This window comes from Pogona vitticeps, chromosome 5 (genome assembly GCF_051106095.1).
Source record: "Pogona vitticeps strain Pit_001003342236 chromosome 5, PviZW2.1, whole genome shotgun sequence".
NCBI lineage: Eukaryota > Metazoa > Chordata > Lepidosauria > Squamata > Agamidae > Pogona > Pogona vitticeps.
The window spans coordinates 102,628,060-102,645,458 of record NC_135787.1 but is presented as its reverse complement, the minus strand read 5'-3'; the positions used below and the strand labels follow the sequence as shown (position 1 = coordinate 102,645,458).

Sequence of the window (17,399 nt, the reverse complement as noted above, 5' to 3'; positions counted from 1 at the left end):
GCTAGGAAGGTCAGAGAACTTCACATGCTGCTCCAAGTAAATAAACCTGCAGGGTTTTTTTGCAGGGCACTGTATAAATTAAGTTGGTGTGTAAATTAATAGGCACATATAATTGCATTCCTTTTTTCTTTAATCCGCCAAATCCTATCCCATACTAATGCCTTGAAATAGGTGAGCCCTACCAAGGCTAAGAATAGGGCTAAGATGCAAAATTGTCCCCTCACAAAACAATGATTATTATTTCACACTTTCATGTAAAGATTCAGAATTAAACCACCATCATCCACAAGTCCCATGTGGTTCCTGGCTACAGTAGGACACAGTGTAAAGAGCAGCTCTGGACGGCTTTGGAGATTCGCTTGAGGAACCGTCTGCCAAGAGGGAGGCTCTGTCCACTGTAACAGGAAGAGGAGACAAAAACTCAAACCTCACAGTAGTTGTCACTGTGGGAACAAGATTTCTGGAGTAGAGATGTTCAGATAGGAACCTGCTGGTCCACAGAAAGACCTGGGCCAGGGTCACTTTTTTTTTTTTTGTCCTTCCAGTGATCTTGTTAGGAGAGAGTAAGGGCGCCAGGTCTGAGGGGACCAGGTGAAATCCCAGGCAACTACAATTCTTCCCCAGATCTCCAAGCAGTGAGACAAACGAGCAATGGAATCTGAACAGCATCCAATTTTATTGTCTGTTGGGGCTTCAATGCCCAGGTATCCTCTCCCCCAGTCTCTGTCCAATTTTTTAAAATGTATTTTAAATTTCATATAAATATTTATATGAGACTGGCACTAGATCACCCTATCTTATTGCTAGGTCCTTGTTATGGCACAGATGGTATAATACAGGGGTCTCAAACTCAATTTACCTGGGGGCCGCTGGAGGCAGAGTCTGAATGAGGCTGAGCCGCATCAGATTTTCTGCCAAATGGAGCAAGAGCCCGAGGAAGCTACCCAGGAGTTTCCTTAGCCCATCTGGGGCTCTGAGGAGGAGGAGGGGCATGCGAACCCTCATCACCGGCCACGACCCCTTCCAGCTGCTTCTTCACTACCACCACCACCAGCAGCAGCAGGACGAAGAAGTGGAGAAGGGAGGGAGTGCTGGCAGCCGCCTAGCCGGGGGGGGGGGGGAGAGAGAGGAGGGAACGACATAAATTTAAAAAAAAAAAGTCACAGAATTCACCTTGCCAAAGGAGAAAAGCCCCCAACGGTATCACGCGGCAGCAGCTCGGGGAAAAGGGCCGGCAGCATGCCTCGCTCACCGGCTCTCCCCCAAGACAGCACCTCTTGCACCCTCCATCTGGAACTGCAGCCTGCCAGCTGGCAGACAGGCAGGCTGGCTGGCAGGCTACAGTTCTGGATGGAGTGTGCAAGAGGCGCTGCCTTGGGAGAGAGCCAGCGAGCGAGGTGAAGTTTTTTTTTGACTCTTGACAGCAGAGGACACGTGGGCACTTTGGGGGGGCAGACAAGGCGGGGGCCACAAACTATCATCCAGCAGGATGCAAATGGCCCCTAGGCCTCATGTTTGAAACCCCTGCACTATAGGTTTCTTTGGGTATTGTTGCAAAGAATGTTTGTGGAGCCAGAGGTTGGGAATGGGATTTCCCACTGTACCATCAGGGAGGAAGATCTGGCCTGTGTCGCCTTGGGCAAGCTCATCACATGCCGAGCAGGGCTTGATAAAGTTGCTTTCTTTGACTGTAGTTCCCACAATTCTCCTAACCAGCCCAGCCATAGGTCAGAATCCTCCGATGTCAGAATGAGGTCACAATCTGGTCTGTATCTCTGCAAACTGAGAGGCAGTTAAGAGTCAGGCTGAGTCTTCATCTGGTCAGGATGGATCTTCCTGTTAGGTCAAGTTGAGGGTTGAAGGTGGGCTTTATGACCCGTTTACAGCTATGGTATCATAGTGGATAGAGCATCGGGTAGGAATTCAGGAGGCCCTGAGTGAGGAACCTAGAGGAGTGAGGAGGACGTTAAAAATAACTTTATTCTTAAAAGCTTCAAGGCCCCCTTGTACTAATAGATAACTACCCATTTTCTTTGAAGATGCTCCTGAAATTATTGATTCCTGATTTTCAATTAGGCTATTGATAGGGAAAATAAGACCTGTGATTTAGGATGTCACACTTCAGGTAATGAGTGATCCTCAGGGTTTGGGATCTGTTTTTTTTTTTTTTTTTTTTTTTTTTCCTCCTGGAAGAAGGCTTTTGGGTCACGCTATACCAGGGGTCTTAAACTCAATTTACTTGGGGGCACTGGAGGCAGAGTCTGGGTGAGGCTGGGCTGCATCGGATTTTCTGCCAAGCGGAGCAGGAGCCCAAGGAAGCCACCCAAGAGTTTCCTTAGCCCAGCTGGGGCTCCGAGGAGGAGGAGGAGGGGCGCACGAGCCTTCGTCGCCAGCCACGATCCCCTCTGGCTCGTTGTTCACTACCACCAGCAGCAGCAGCAGCAGGACGAAGAAGGGGAGAAGGGAGAGAGTGCCGGTGACCGCCTAGCCGGGGGGGGGGAGGAGGACACAACATAAAAAATTTTAAAAACAGTCACAGAATCGCCTTTGCAAAGGAGAAAAGCCCCCACCAGTACCCACGAAATTAAACAGAACGGGGTGGGCCTCCCCACAGGTGCGCGCATGCGCACATGCATGGGCGCATACACACACAGAGAGAGGTCCGGCAACCTTATTCTGAGGGGCCCCCTCAAAAAAAGGCACACTCAGCAGCAACCCCACCATGACTGAGGAGCAGACTTTGTGAGGCGAGCCCAGGCAGCCACAAGAGCTGAGGCGGCTGAAGGAGGAGGAGGAGAAGGAGGAGGAGGAAGCACTGTCAGGCACTGAGGCAGCCATTGGCCAGGTTGGTGCTGGGGGTGCTGAGAGAGAAAGAGAGCCAGAGATCCGCTTCCCTGGAAGAGGTGGCAGCGGTGGCAGCTGCCGTTGGTGGTTTGGAAGCGCTCTTCTTCGAGGATGGGAGTGAGCTCCGCTCTCAGGCATCACTTGGCGGTGGCTCGGGGGCTCGGGGGGAAAGGCCAGCCGTGCGCCTCGCTCGCCGGCTCTCCCCTAAGACAGCACCTCTTGCACCCTCCATCCAGAACTGCAGCCTGCCAGCTGGCAGACAGGTGGGCTGGCTGGCAGGCTGCAGTTCCGGATGGGGGGGTGCAAGAGGCACTGTCTTGGGGGAGAGCCAGCAAACGAGACGAGGTGAGGCTTTTTTGACTCTTGACAGCAGAGGACGCGTGGGCGCTTCGAGGGGCAGGCAATGCAGAGGCCACAAACTATCATCCGGCAGGCTGCAAATGGCCCCCGGGCCACATGTTTGAGACCCCTGCTATAATATGATCCAAAAATCCCATTTTATTAGAGACAGACCTTATTTTTTGTCATATATCCTTTGCAAAACGCTATATTTTATTCATCATTTTATAGGTGCTGGAATGCTTTTTAAACATTTTGTCAGGTCAGTCTATATATTGAGGGTGGACAAAGTGTGCTCTTCTTATTGCTGGACTGCAGATCCCACAATTTCCCACCTCTGCTGGCCAAGGCTGATGGGATTTGTAGTTCAACAACATATGGAGGAGCCAGCTGCCTGTTGTCTATGCCTGGTCTGGAGAGATCTCCAAGACTACATCTATTCCTCCTAAGCCTCTAAAAGTAAATATTCCTAGGAAGGGGCTGCTGCCTCTTGATCCTAATGTTCATGAACAGAAAATGCCAGTTCACTACTTCTTCCCCTTGCCGCACCTCCATTCCTTGACAGGAGTCCTCAGATTCAGTCATCACCACATAACAGGAGCAGCCAGACCTTTTTCTTGTGGCACAATGTCTTCCCCTCCCCAGAGATGTTCACAAATCGCAGAGATCTAGAAAGAACAAGGAAATCATCTATTTTCTCCCTTCTCCTTACTCCTTTAATATAGAGTCTTGAACAAAACAGTCAATTTAGAACAGTCAGCTAGTTAACATAAGAATACTGTATAACTCACTTGTAGAATTCACAGACAAGATACAGTGGTGGCCACAAGTCTAAATCATTAAAAATAGGATTCAACCTTTTTTCAGTAGGTAGAAGCCAGCCTACTTACAGCTATGATTAACAGTCATCATTAAGTAGCAAATCTTTATACAGAGGCAGCAGGAGTCCTCTAAGCACCAAGTATTGGGAGTCAACTGAATGTTTTCTAAAAATCCAAGAAACATCTAGTGTGTCATTGTAGGAAACAGGAATCTGGACAAAGTGTCCCGTCACCCCGGCTGTGTGATTCAGCTCAGTTCATCTGATATCCCTAACAGGACATCTGGGCAGCACATGGCTGCACGACCTACATACTAGAGCGGCACTAACCAACACTGTGGGTTTTACCCTAGGGCAGTGGTTCCCAGTCTTGGGAATGAGAATCCTCAAAATCTCCCAGTCAGTGTGGCTGTTTTTACAAACTCTTGAGATTAAATCATAGAGAAACAGAACAGAATTTTAAAAATGAAGCTATACATATTCCTGTGCAGGATTTAAATCATTTATTCTAAAAGTGGAAGTACCTCCCTATTAGAGATGTTTTGCCCTTAACAGATCTGCGACAGAGCTCAGACTGTTCAGGGTACAGGGACACTGTTTATAAATAACTCTCTTTTTTTGCCCAAAGTTTATCGAAACACCTCCTAATCTGCCTCCTTTTATCTCCATATTCTAATCCTATATAATGCTAATCTAAAGAACTGAAGATTCTGCTCGGTAGGATGAGAAGAGCTTTGCCAGGCTGCATGACTTTAAAACACAGCTACTAAAAACTAAGAGCCATTGCACTATTAAAAACTGAGGGCCTACTTCTCAATATGTTTTTGGATTATCTCCTTAAAACATAAACCTTTACATTTTCTTTATATACATCAGAACAAATGTTACTGCTTCTATGTGGACCAATCTACAGGAACAGTGGGGAACACAACGTCCACTGGTCTCTTCTGATACTATGCAAACTGAGTAGCTCCTTCCCTTTGTGTCCACTAATACAGTGCGAAGGTTCAACTTTTGGCTCCGTCCTTGTTTCAAAGAAATCAGGAGATTTTTGTTGTTTAGAAACAGGTGAGATATCTATTGGTGTATTTAACAAATAACCAGTGTCTGTAATATGATTCCAACGTCTTTCTCCTTCAGACAACGGGTCTTGAAGGGGCTTCCGATCATTGTCCAGGAACGGTTTCCTCTCACCAGAGTTCCATGGACCAGGCCAATCTGTAAAGATGTTGGGGTTTACAGTCTATCCTGCTTCACCTTCCAGCAAGGGCACAGTCTCGTCATCTCGGTCGTCACCCTACACGAGACATCCTTTGCGTACGGGAGTCTTCCAGGGCCCTCCCTGAATCCCTTCCTCCTCATTTCGTTCACTCTCCATTCCAGTCTCTCTTCCCTTTCTCTCGCTCTACTCTTTCCTTCTCTTCTGTAAGCTTCCTTCTCCACTCTCTGGCCTCTGCCTCTCCCCAATAAGATAGTCAGGGTGGGATCTCCCTTCTCCTCCTATAATGCACCTCTTCCTTGGGCACTCTCAGTCTTTCCCACGCACCTGTCCATGGGTCCTCCATCCGAACCCACCCCAACTTGGAGGTAGCTGTTCTCCCCTCCTCTTTATATCTGCTGTCCCCGCCTCTATCTCCACCCCCTTCTTCCATTCCATTCCAGCTGTTTTTCCCTGAACCCTTTCAATGTTAATTTTTGTATTCCTCCTTCTATCTCCTCTGTCTCTGCCCCTCGCTGCTCTGTCTTTTTGAGGGATGAGACAGGCTGGGTCTGCACTCCCTTCTCTTCTGTACGGAGGAGGGACAGCATTCCAGTGAGTGGGATACCCTTCTCGCCTTGTGTCTCATATACAGCAGGAATGTCTAAAAGTGGGTGGGACTACTTGGTGCAGGCTTTTAGGCTGCATGGGAGCCTTCGTGCATACAACTTTGCCTACCTAGCTGCATGTGCCAAAGGCCCTTCATTACTGTACTTTTTAAAAGTAAACATACAGCCGCCAAGGGAAGAGGCCACTTGGCCATATGACACTGTGGCGAGGCTATTCAGTGGACTCACCTGGCTCTCCTACTGTACTATACAGGAGCAGCAGCAACACCTATGTAATGGGGCTGGGGCACCTCCCTTATGAGGAAAGGCTATAACATTTGGGGCTCTTTAGTCTAGAGAAAAGGTGCCCGAGAGGGCATATGACTGAGACGTCTAAAATCACGCAGGGGATGTATTAAGTGGATAGAGGGAAGCTCTTTTCCCTCCCACGCAATACTAGAACCAGGGGACATCCACTCAAACTGAGTATTGAGAGAGGGATAAGAGACAAAAAATTTCTTTTCCCAGTGTGTTATTACTCTGTGGAATCCCTTGCCACAAAATGTGGTGATGGCATCTGGCCTAGATGCCTTTAAAAGGGGATTGGACAGATTACTGGAGGAAAAGTCCATCGTAGAATTACAAGCCATGATGGGGATGTAGTTGTCTCGTGTGCTCCCAGAGGCATCTGGTGGGGCCACTGTGAGATACAGGAAGCTGGACTAAATGGGCTATTGGCCTGATCCAGCAATGCTCTTCTTATGTTCTTATGTATAGGATCAGAAATGCCAATCTTTCCCACAATATCTATAGTGGTAGTTAATTAGAACTGATACTCCTTCTGGCAGTTAAAAGGACATTTAGAAATGATCCCCTACAGCAAAGGTCCCCAACCTCTGGTCCGCGGCCTGGTGCCAGTCTGTGGCCTGAGCCGGACCGGGCCGCCGAGACAGGTCTCCCGCCCTCCCTGTCCACCCACACTCACCCCCGCACAGCCTGTTTGCACCTATGTGCGCGCTCCAGCATGCCCATGCAAGTGCTGCACTGCCATTTGCACATGCACACAATCAAGCGCACGCCCAGACAAGTGCTGTGCCACCGTTTGCACATGAGCGTGTGCACGCCCGCGCCTGTGTGACAGAGCATGTGTGCTTATTTGCGCATGCACACGAGCGCGGGGGTTGCCCCACCTTCCCCAGCCGGTCCACGGACCGAAAAACGTTGGGGACCGCTGTGAGCCTACAGCACTGATTTGAAGACCAGCATAAGCTAAGCAGTTTTCATATAGGATGCAGCTAGCCCTCCCTTTAGGCACAGTGAAGCAACAGATGGTGTAGCTGGCCAAGAAGTAGTGGCAGGACATTTGGAAGACAAAAATGTAATACATGTAACCAAGAGTAAGAAGTGTGGCATTGCCACTACGCTTGCCCTGCACCTTTCAGACTGCTGATTTCAGGTACAGTGAAGGAAGTCATCCTATTGTTGACATGACAGCAAATTTCAGTTGTTATTTCCAGTGAGCATCTACAGATGGGATGATGATGAGAGGGTGGAAAGACACCATCTTGTTCTTCAAAACAGGAAGCAAAGTATTTGGGGCTGATCCTGCTAACCAATAAGTTTTTACAAAAAGATGATGGATTTGGGGATAATGAAAGCTAAAATGAGAAGGGGGAAAATCTAAACATTTCTACTAAAGAACTGCATTATTGTAAGAAAGCAGGATGTTATGTTTTAATTTGTGTCAATTTAAGAGACTGCTTTAAAATCCCTTGTACGCTAAGTAAAATCTAATAACCCTCCTAATAGGACACTCAACTGGTGCCAAAACTGGCAACATTTTGGCACCAAATCAAGGATGCTTATTTATTAGAACCTTTGGGGACTGAGGATCATGGCCTGCACAGGCTTTACAATGGTTTTAATATTTTCATTTTTTTTTAATTTAATGCTTTAAACTACTGCACTTTACTTTGTTTTAAACATCTTACATTTTTAAATAATTTTATACTGCTCTGTAATCCACCCTGTATATCCAGCCTGTGATATAGGGTGGGCTATAAATGCTTTAAGTGTGGATACCCAGTGTGGTGTGGTAAACAGAGCGACAGACTAGGACTCTGGAGACTAGAGTTTGAAATCTCCAATTGGCCACAGAAGCTCGCTGGGGGTGTGGAACTGATAAAACCTCTCCTTAAATATCTCACTTACCTTGAAAACCCTGTTAGGGTCACTATAAGTCAGTTCTGACTTAAGAACACATTCCAACAACATAAATGCTTTAAATAAACAGATTACATCTGCTGGAGTGACAATGTTGGCATTATTAATCTTTCGCATGTTTGGTGCCATTTTATAAAAATTCAAAGGTGTTAGTAAACCCAAGCTGATTACTGAATATAAGCTTCTCCTGTTGCCAGCAGTAATTATTCTAGATATTTTAAATATTTATGTGAATTAAGATCATCATATTTTTGCATGGAACCAACTGGGATAATATTGGCATATAAATGAAAGTTGAAATTATCCAAATCTATTGGAATAGGTTGGCTGAAGTTTGGGGCACTAGCGGTATTAATAAATTGAATCATGATATCCCTCAGCAATGTGGAAGATTGGAATTACAAACACAGACAGTGATCTGGCATTCCTTTTGCCTCTTTTAAAAATAACTGGATATGTAATCGAAATACACAAACAATGTTTTATTTTTGTAGGTTTCTGACAACATGTGTAAATATACTGACTGCTTTAAACAAGAAAGCTACGGGACCGGTAGGGGAAGATCAAAGAACTCTACCTCAATACCACTTAAGTGTCATGCAAAAACCAGGGCTCGCCATCCACAGGGTGCCCGTGAAAATACAGGATATGTGTGTATATAGGAAGCTGTGTTGCATATGTGTATAAGATTAGCCCAGGGAGCTGTTCAACCTTTCACCATCATAGCCCTTATGTATGAACATACTGTGAATCTTTCTACATAACTGATTTTTCCCCCTCACCTTCTCCTATATCTTTCACAGCAGTTTGACACACAAAACGAGATACAGTAGAAGTTTTTCTTGGCAGAGAGATAAACAGGTGATTACAGCCCTTCTGGCAAGTTCCCAAATGTCAGGTTTAAAAGCTGAATGAGAAAATAAATAATGGCTTGCCTGTTTCGACAGGGAGATAACTGCAGAGCTAGGACTGACCTAGTAATATCATCTGAGCTTTAGAGTAACCTTGCCCAACACTGGACCCCCAGAGGCTGTGTTGTTGCATTTCAGTCCACATCATCCCTGACCACTGAGCATGCTGGTATAGGATGTTGGGAGCTGCAGCCCACCATTCTCTAGAAGGCACCAGGGGGTGGGGAAGCTGTTCTGGAGCAACTTGTGGGCCTTCTAAGTATACAAAAGTGTTACACAGTTAACTTTGCCATGACGTGACCTGCCTCTACAGCAGGGGTGGGCAATTAATTCCTTTAGGGGGGCCACATGAAAAATTTGAACTGTGTTCAAGGGCCGAACCAACTTTACTTAAAAATAAAATGAAAAAGTGATGTTATAATTGTTTTTAATTTTAAACCTGTTAATATTCACAAACACTAAAGAGGTTTTTTACGGTATGTTAAAGATAAGCAACTGATTAACTTTGGACAAAAAGCTATAAATGGTTTTGATGTTCAAAACTGTCCGCGGGCCGGACAGGAGTGGCTCGCGAGCTGTATGTGGCCCTCAGGCCACACTTTACCGAGGTCTGTTCTACAGCATCAAGAAGCAAGGGATCAGTGAGGGTAGAAATTGGTGCCTGTAAGGTGAATCAAGAATGCATTTGTTTTAAATGTTGGACCTAGCTTAGGGGAAAGGCTGCAGACATGGCCAAGGATCCCTGGAGAGTTTCACATACAGCATGCAATCTTTTGCTAGTAGCTGTGGGTCACTGCATTTGCACAGAACTTGAAGGTGTTTTGCACTTCTGTAAATCCATCCAAGATAAAGCATAAGGCCATTGCAGGGTGGGCAACATAGCGCACCACAGATGTTTTGGACTATAACCCCCTATAAGCCCCAGCCAGCATGGCCGTCTGGAGGCTAGCAGCCCATATGGGTCCCATGTTTTACCGATTTTTGATCATGCACCTCATCCCTCTCCACAGCCCTTATTTCAGTTCCCTTCTGCTGCCGATAAATGGAAATAATCACTGTTGGACTGAACAGAACTTTCAATAAAATAAGGAATTGTCTTAAAAATGACAAACAAAAAGTCTTTAGAAGACGTGAGAGGTCAAGGTGCTTGGAGCTTTTGGGAAGGGAGTAGAGGACTTTGTATAAGCACAAAGAATGGTCTGAAGGTACATGTTGCTCAGCTTAAATCTGTACTTGAATGGAACACTCCCTTAGAAACCAATAGTGCCATCTGGATAGCACTTTGCAATACAAGTCTCAAGCCCCATTCAGCAGAAAAAGTAATAGGCATCAGAATATAAAGTTGGCTTACCACACGTGGAAATGGTACACATTATTCCAAGGTTAAGGGAGTCCCTGACAAAGTCAGACTACAGAGTCTAATGTGGTGTTCCCATCAGTGCATCACTGATTGGAGTCCCACATAAGTGTATTCAACATTGTAACATAAGAGTGGAATATTATTTCAGGCAAGCACAATTCCAGAACAAGCTTAGTCTTGCCATGGGTTTACAGGCTCCCCTTACTAGCACTGCAAGTTCAGAATTTTTTCCCCTCTGAATTATAACTTGCTGTTTTGTACATCACAGTCGATGAAGCATCATTGACCAATAATTAAGATTAGCCACAGTTTAGGATGCAGACAGAATGTTATGTGTTTTAATACGCTTAATGTTATTTTTATCCTCCTTTTTTCTCAAATTCTGGCACCTAAGGTGGTTCACGATATAAGTGAAAAACAGTTATTAAAACATAAATGAATTATTTTAAAATACTTAATAAAAACTATTTAAAAGCAGGTAAGGGAAAGAAAAAACCCCACAGCACTCCCCCAAAAGCCCCTTCCTCATATTTATTTACTTATTTATTTTGAATGAAAATAAATGTCCCCAACAAAAGGACAACAAGAAAATAATAGTCTTAGCCTCCTTCGGAAGGGAGCACTACAGTCTAGGAGCAACCACCAAGAAGGCCCTTTCTCAATTAAGGGAGAAGTTTGTAAATTGTTGGACAGCTGTTAATTTAAGACAGAAGCAGACATTTCTAGTATCTTCCTCACAGCTACACTAGAGGTGGTGGTGTGGGAAGCACACATGACCTGGAGGAAGCTGGCTCAGCACTAAGCAAATGTTTAGCATTAGACATACCAACTGCTTTTAATTAAAACCTTTCTGGCTCAGACACAGGCACCTGACACATGCATCATACCAGATTCTATTACTTTATGTCAACAGGCCAGTGCACATGCCGATGAATCAAAGGAGCACCAGTCAGTGTCTAAGCAAGAAATATAGCTAGTTCAGGATAGCCATAATCAAAGTCATGACTATCCAAATAAGGCTGTTGTTGCAGTACAAATCTTGCTGCAGGCTTATAATGAGACATCACATTTAGTTTCTAACATACTTGATGGGATGTATCCTTCCCAATAGGCTTTTTCTCAGGCTGAAAATGGAGGAAGTTGGGTATTTGGGTTTCAGCTTTGCTAACCATTTGAACAATAAGCAAGCAACATTTGCTCCAACAGCTCAAAGCCAAATTAAATGCATGAATAGACTCACTCACTTCACAGTGTTGTTGTAAGGAACAGTGGGGAGAGGGGGAGTCATGTCTACCATTTTGAGCTTATTGGAAGAACGGTGGGATATAAATGGCAACTAATAAATAAATACAAGGAATTCCCATGCTCATGCCATGGAACCTCTCTTGCCAGAAAGGATTCTGGGAAATATTCTAGGGTTTCTAAATACGTATATGTTAAGTGTAACTCAGATAACATGCTGACTACATATACTCACTGCGCAGCTCAACTTAAACTGCTGCTTTCGAGGAGGCAGATGTGGTGCCAACTTTGCAGTCTTTTTGTTACCATTTTAAACTTCTTAAAATTACCCAGACATTTTCAGACATAGCTATCTTAAATCAAAGAGTTTAATGGCATTTCTGTCTGTTGCTTCTTTATATGTTCTGAAACCACTGATAAAAGGCAGCAATTTTCATAAACACCAATTTATCTTAAAATTAGACGTATTCACCCCTGCATTACAGGAAGGTGCACAGTCATTGTCAAATTATTTCAGAGTCCCACCGGGAGCCAGGTTCACTGATATGGTCAAACTGGGAGATTTATGAGCCAAACCACATAGGACAGATAGCAGGAAGACCACCATTTTACAAAAGCACTTTATACAGCCGTAGTCATCTGGTTTAATATCTAAAGAATATCCCTCCCTTTCCTAACTCTGTTTTTGAAGAACAAATTTTAGTCCTTAAAGCTACACAAATAAGTAAAAGATTAACATATGGATTCCTTTTTAAAAACAATTTGAAGACTGGGCAGTTTAGCAGAAGCAAAGGAATGAGTAATTAAAGTGGTAGACTCAGATTTTGAGATGATAAAACGGACCTCTGCCATATACAAATGTGATGATGGGATGGGGGCAGGGCAGCCAGTCTCAGACTGAGTGAAGAAGGCTAATATGATTTATTTGAAATAATATCACACTCGTCTTTGCTCTTATTTCAAAAGGCAAAATCTTAAATATATTGGCTAAGTACCTGTTGCTTAGTGTAGTAAGTCACACTGGAGCAGGCCCACTGGGGATTTATAAGTTAAATCCAGGGTGAGTTCCATTGATTCTAATGGGCCTTCCATGCAACTTAGTATGCTGAAGTATTTAAAGTACTTAATTGTAATTGATCGTAACTGGCTTACTTAAAATTGATGTTTAAAGTTCTTTTAAAATTCCTGAATATTGAAGCAAACCGTGTTTATATTGTAAGCTGCCTTGGGAAGATTGGACATGAAAGGAGACAAAGAAATATGTTCTATATATTAAATAACTGTTTCTATGCACGTTACAGAAATGTTAACATTCATCCATTCTTATGCAGGAATATTACCACCCTTATGCCAGAGCAAAATTTAGTACATAAGATGAGTCATTTTATCAGAGACCACAACTGCATTCAGAATCCATGTTGCTCTTCTTTAATTCCTCAGCAGTTATTTCACAATATGTTTGCAAAGAATTGGGTTAGGCTAGATACATTATTTCAAGCTGACTTTTTAAAATTTCTTCTAAAGTAGCTTCTGGTATCAGTCACAGTTAGAGACAAGGCTAAAGAAACTTTAGTATTGATTTCCAAAAAGAGTTCCACAGGGCATTTGGTGACAAGATGAATGAAGTCTCCTATTAAGGGCTGGAAAGGTCTGAAAAGTCAGTTAGGAGGAAAAGCTGAACAAAGGAATAAAATGATGCAATCAACATGTGGTTTCAAGGCACAACTGGCAGTATAGCTAAGCAACCACACATTGCCTGCAACAGGCAAAAACAGTCTTAATCCTATAATAATTGCACCATCAAACCAAGGACCAAGATCAGGTATAAAGACCACTACTGAAATACGGTCCACTGCAATACCCTAGGAATCACAATGGGATTTCAGAGGCAATCTTACAGAAGGGTTGACGACTCGGTTCAAATAAAGGGCTGCTGGAATGATAGCAGGCAAATCTTGATTTAATTATTATTATTAATAATAATTGTATTTATAGCCTGCCCTTCCACTAAAAGAAAGCACTCAAGGCAGCTTATACACTTCTGTATACCTGTGGTTTTTAAACTCCCAGCTTTGAGGAAATACTATCCACTTGTCAAAAGAACCAGTTTGGGGTAGTGGATAGAGTGTTGGACTATGAGTCAGAAGACCTGGGTTCAAATATTTTCTTGGTCATGAAACTTAACTGGGTGGCCTTAGGCCAGTTACACTCAGACTCGCTCATCTCACAGGGCTGTTGTAAGGAACAGTGAGAAGAGGGGGAGTCATGTCTACAATTTTGAGCTCACTGGAAGAAGGGTGGGGTATAAATGTTAACTAATAAATAAATAAAAGGAATCCTTACGCTCATGCCATGGAATCTCTCCTGCCAGAAAGGATTCTGGGAAATACTCTAGGGTTTCCCAATCCTGTAAGTAGTTCATTACTCGTGGAACTCTTGGGCTTCAACACTGCCTTTAGAAATATAAAGAGTACCTAAAATCTACACTACTTTGCTAGCCATAGAGAAGCTGGCTTCCCAGGAAAACTTATTTGCCATTCTCAAGTTTTAGCTTTGGAAAACCCAAAATGTTCCTGAGGTACAGTTTAAAAAACAACACTGCTCCACAGAAATTTACTTACAAGATTTGGAAAAGCATGTCTGCATGAGTTTTTGACTAACTCCTTCAATGAACACTGGAAGGAATAGAAGACAGATCAAGATTTTAAGCTCTTAAACTAATTACATCAAGATTAGGCTAGATCCTATAATGATATAAATCTGCAGAATGTACAACAGGTGTTGGACAAACATAGGATAAAACAACAGACTCCAGTTTAGTGAACAAAGGCCTGATTCCTTTTCTGGGAATGGGAGAAAGTGGCAACTTGTTTACATTGCATTTTGTAAACCAAAACATAACAAGCCTTATTCTCTCTGCATAAAGATATGGCTTTGTTTGGATTTTCCCAGAGAAACTAAGTCAATGCTTCTTTATTAAATTCCTTCACAGATGGCAATGGATTACTCTCATGAGCCGTGAGAGATTCTGCTGTTAGGCAATCCACACATCTAAACATGCCTGCATTCTGGTGTTTCAAACAATGGGATCCATGCACCATTTATCACAGCCATCAGTCAGAGAAAAGACAAGTGGGCAATGAAAAATGTAATTTGAAAAGAGGAAAAGCTAGTTATTCAGGTTAGAGCAATCAAAGGTAGGGAATTAATACTGAAAACCAATGTGTGTGGATTTCAGGTTAAGAGACGCTGTAGCATTTTCCAGTGAGCCATCAGGAAGACCCTTTCTAGTCTTTTTTCCTCTTTTTAGTTACCAGCCTAACAAAACCTTCAGTAGCTCAAACACACCTATGCTAGTCATTCATGGCACAATGATAGTTTACAAGGAAAATAAAACTAGGACTCTTACAATTCACAGTGGCACCTTTGCCTTACAAGTCAACTCACTCTTTATTTCCAAGGAATAGACCACGGGTCAACACAACCACAGACACACAAAACAAACTTTGCTTCCTACTAGGGTTTCTCAACCAACCCCAAGATTAGGAGACATTCACAAATTAACTGTAATACACAAAATAATTAGAAACTGGAAAGCAATGGGGAAGGAAACTGTAAAAACCTCAGACTGATGAGCTCCTGGTCCTGGTGCCTTCAATTAAAAACAGCAAGAACATTGGGTTTCTAAGATCCACCTATTACATAGTAACCTGAGGTTACATATTCTAAGTGTTCTAAATGGGTTAGTTTGCTCTTTAGCATGTACTTCCCACTGGGATATTTATAAGCCCTTTTAATTATCAACAGAGTACTGATTCTCACAAAAAACAAATAACTCCAGGAACCAAACAAGCAATGGCAGTGTACTGTGAATTATCTGATCCAGAAAAAGACAATGAATATAAACCCCTTTGAATATGACAGCTTATCAATGGCAATGTATTACAACAGATCCAACTATGACATGGTGATGAAAACAGGGACTGTGCCTTGAACAGATAAGAACTGAATTAGAGGCACTTTGTCCTGCATCTACTAGAATTCCCATTCTTTCAAGTCAGTATTGTTGTTGCAGGACAAGAATTGTGGTGAGTCTTTCAAGGGCTTAACGTTACCTCCAGTAACTGGAGTCCAATCCCAGCACTAAAGCCCTGTAAGTAAGAAAAGATCATCGTGCCCTTGAGCAAGTGCAGAGTTCACCAGGGAGTTCCCCTCACATTAAGGTGAAGGGTTTCCAGTCGGAGAACAGCGTTCCCATTCTCGTTTTCTAGAAATTAAGCACAAATCCTTTCCATCAGTGCCCCCAAAAAGCGAAACAGCCAAACAAGCCAACACTCAGGTGGCCACTTCTGGAAAACACCGATCTTATTCCTCCTGTTCCTTTAACAATCGCCTCCACAGCTACAGAAATTTAAGCCACCAACTTCGGTCTCCCCGTTCCTTTATCACCCCACGACATGACAATTTATAGCTGCCAAGTTCTATGTAGACACCAAAGTACTTTGTTCAAAGACAAAAGGACGGAGCCAATATTAAAATGGGGAGACTCATAACAGCGAAGCACGACCAATCCAGCTCGCCACTGCAAACCGATAGGGAAGCGCATCGGAGCAGAGAGCGGTCTTTTGTACCAGAAGCTGCAGGGGTCTCCAGTCCACCCCATCATCCTCCCCAGCTCCAAAGCCACCGCCCACTCACTCACCAAGCCCGCTGATCTCGTGACGGATGTTAATACGGTTCCTCTCCTCCACTATCGCCCGAAGCATCTGCTGGAGAGATCGGTCCAAGTCGCCTCCATGCTCCTCGTCTTCTCTCTGCCCAGCCTGCCCGAAAGTCTTGAAGGATGCCATGCCAACGCCCCCGAAAATGATTTCATCTCAGGCTGCCTGGGAAAGCCGAGCCAGACAGCCCTGCCGCAGAACTTCCCCTTCCTTTCCCCTCCCCTCCCTCGAGGCTGGAAAACATTAACCTCTCCGCCTTGGCCAAGGTTTCCTCAAAAGAGGACACGGTGGGTGGGGGGTGGTGGTGGGAAGAAACGGCCCCGGTTCCCTTAAATAATTAGAGATTTTTTTTTGCCCTGGGCAAGTGAGATGGGCTACCTGGGAACCGGGTGGCAATGCGATTTTTTTCCCTTTGCCTGGCCAGCTGCCCCCCAGCTTAGCAAACGGAGGCAGAAAGCAAGGGGATCCTTTAAATATATATATATATATATATATTAAAAAAATTAAACAATCCACCCCCACTTTCCTCCCAGAAACCTGGAGCAGCAGCAGCTCAGGGACAACATTTGTGAGAGAGAGAGACAGAGCGGCAGATTTTTCCCCTAGAAAACTCCGGCGTCGTCCATAGCTAGGCGGCACTTCCGCCTCCCGTCATGGGCTTGATCAGCTGAGAAGCCGCCCGGTGCGACTCCCCAATTCCACCCCCCCCCTTCCTCCGCTCCCTCGTCCTTATGACACTTCCTGCAACACAATTAGGAGGCCGCGGCGGGAGGCTTTTTTTAAAGAGATACCGAGCTTCGGTTTCTCCCGTCCAATCGGGAAGCGCCGCTCGGCGGTGACAAAGAGAAAAGGCGTGGCCAGGTCTCCGGAGAGAGGAGGGGGGGTGGGCTTCAGCGGCCCTTCTGAAGTCATGGCGTCCCAGACAGGGCCTCCTCCTCCCCGCCCTCCAGGCGAGGCTGCCCCTGCGTCGGCGCCTCTTATCGTGCCGCTCTGAACAAAAGGTTTCAGTATCGGTCTCCAGGCTGGGAGGGGAGGGGAGGGGTGCGTCGACGCCGGCGTCGCTATGGCCGGCGGTGGCTGCAAAAGCAACGAGGAACGTGGTGGCATCTGCAAGACGAACACGTTTTTATTAT

General features: G+C 44.6%; 1 protein-coding gene across 2 annotated transcripts in view; it reads right to left on the bottom strand.

Annotated features, from left to right (window-relative positions):
- KIAA0930 (KIAA0930 ortholog) overlaps positions 1-17,101 on the bottom strand; it is an 87,800-nt gene extending 70,699 nt beyond the window's left edge. The window contains exon 1 of one of the 2 annotated variants that reach the window (XM_020804002.3): positions 16,248-17,101. In XM_020804002.3, coding sequence (XP_020659661.3) covers positions 16,248-16,395 — 148 coding nt within the window. In that variant the 5' untranslated portion in view covers positions 16,396-17,101. The remainder of the gene's footprint in view (positions 1-16,247) is intronic. The other variant, XM_020804003.3, reaches the window with a different exon arrangement.
- Positions 17,102-17,399: the final 298 nt, after the last annotated feature.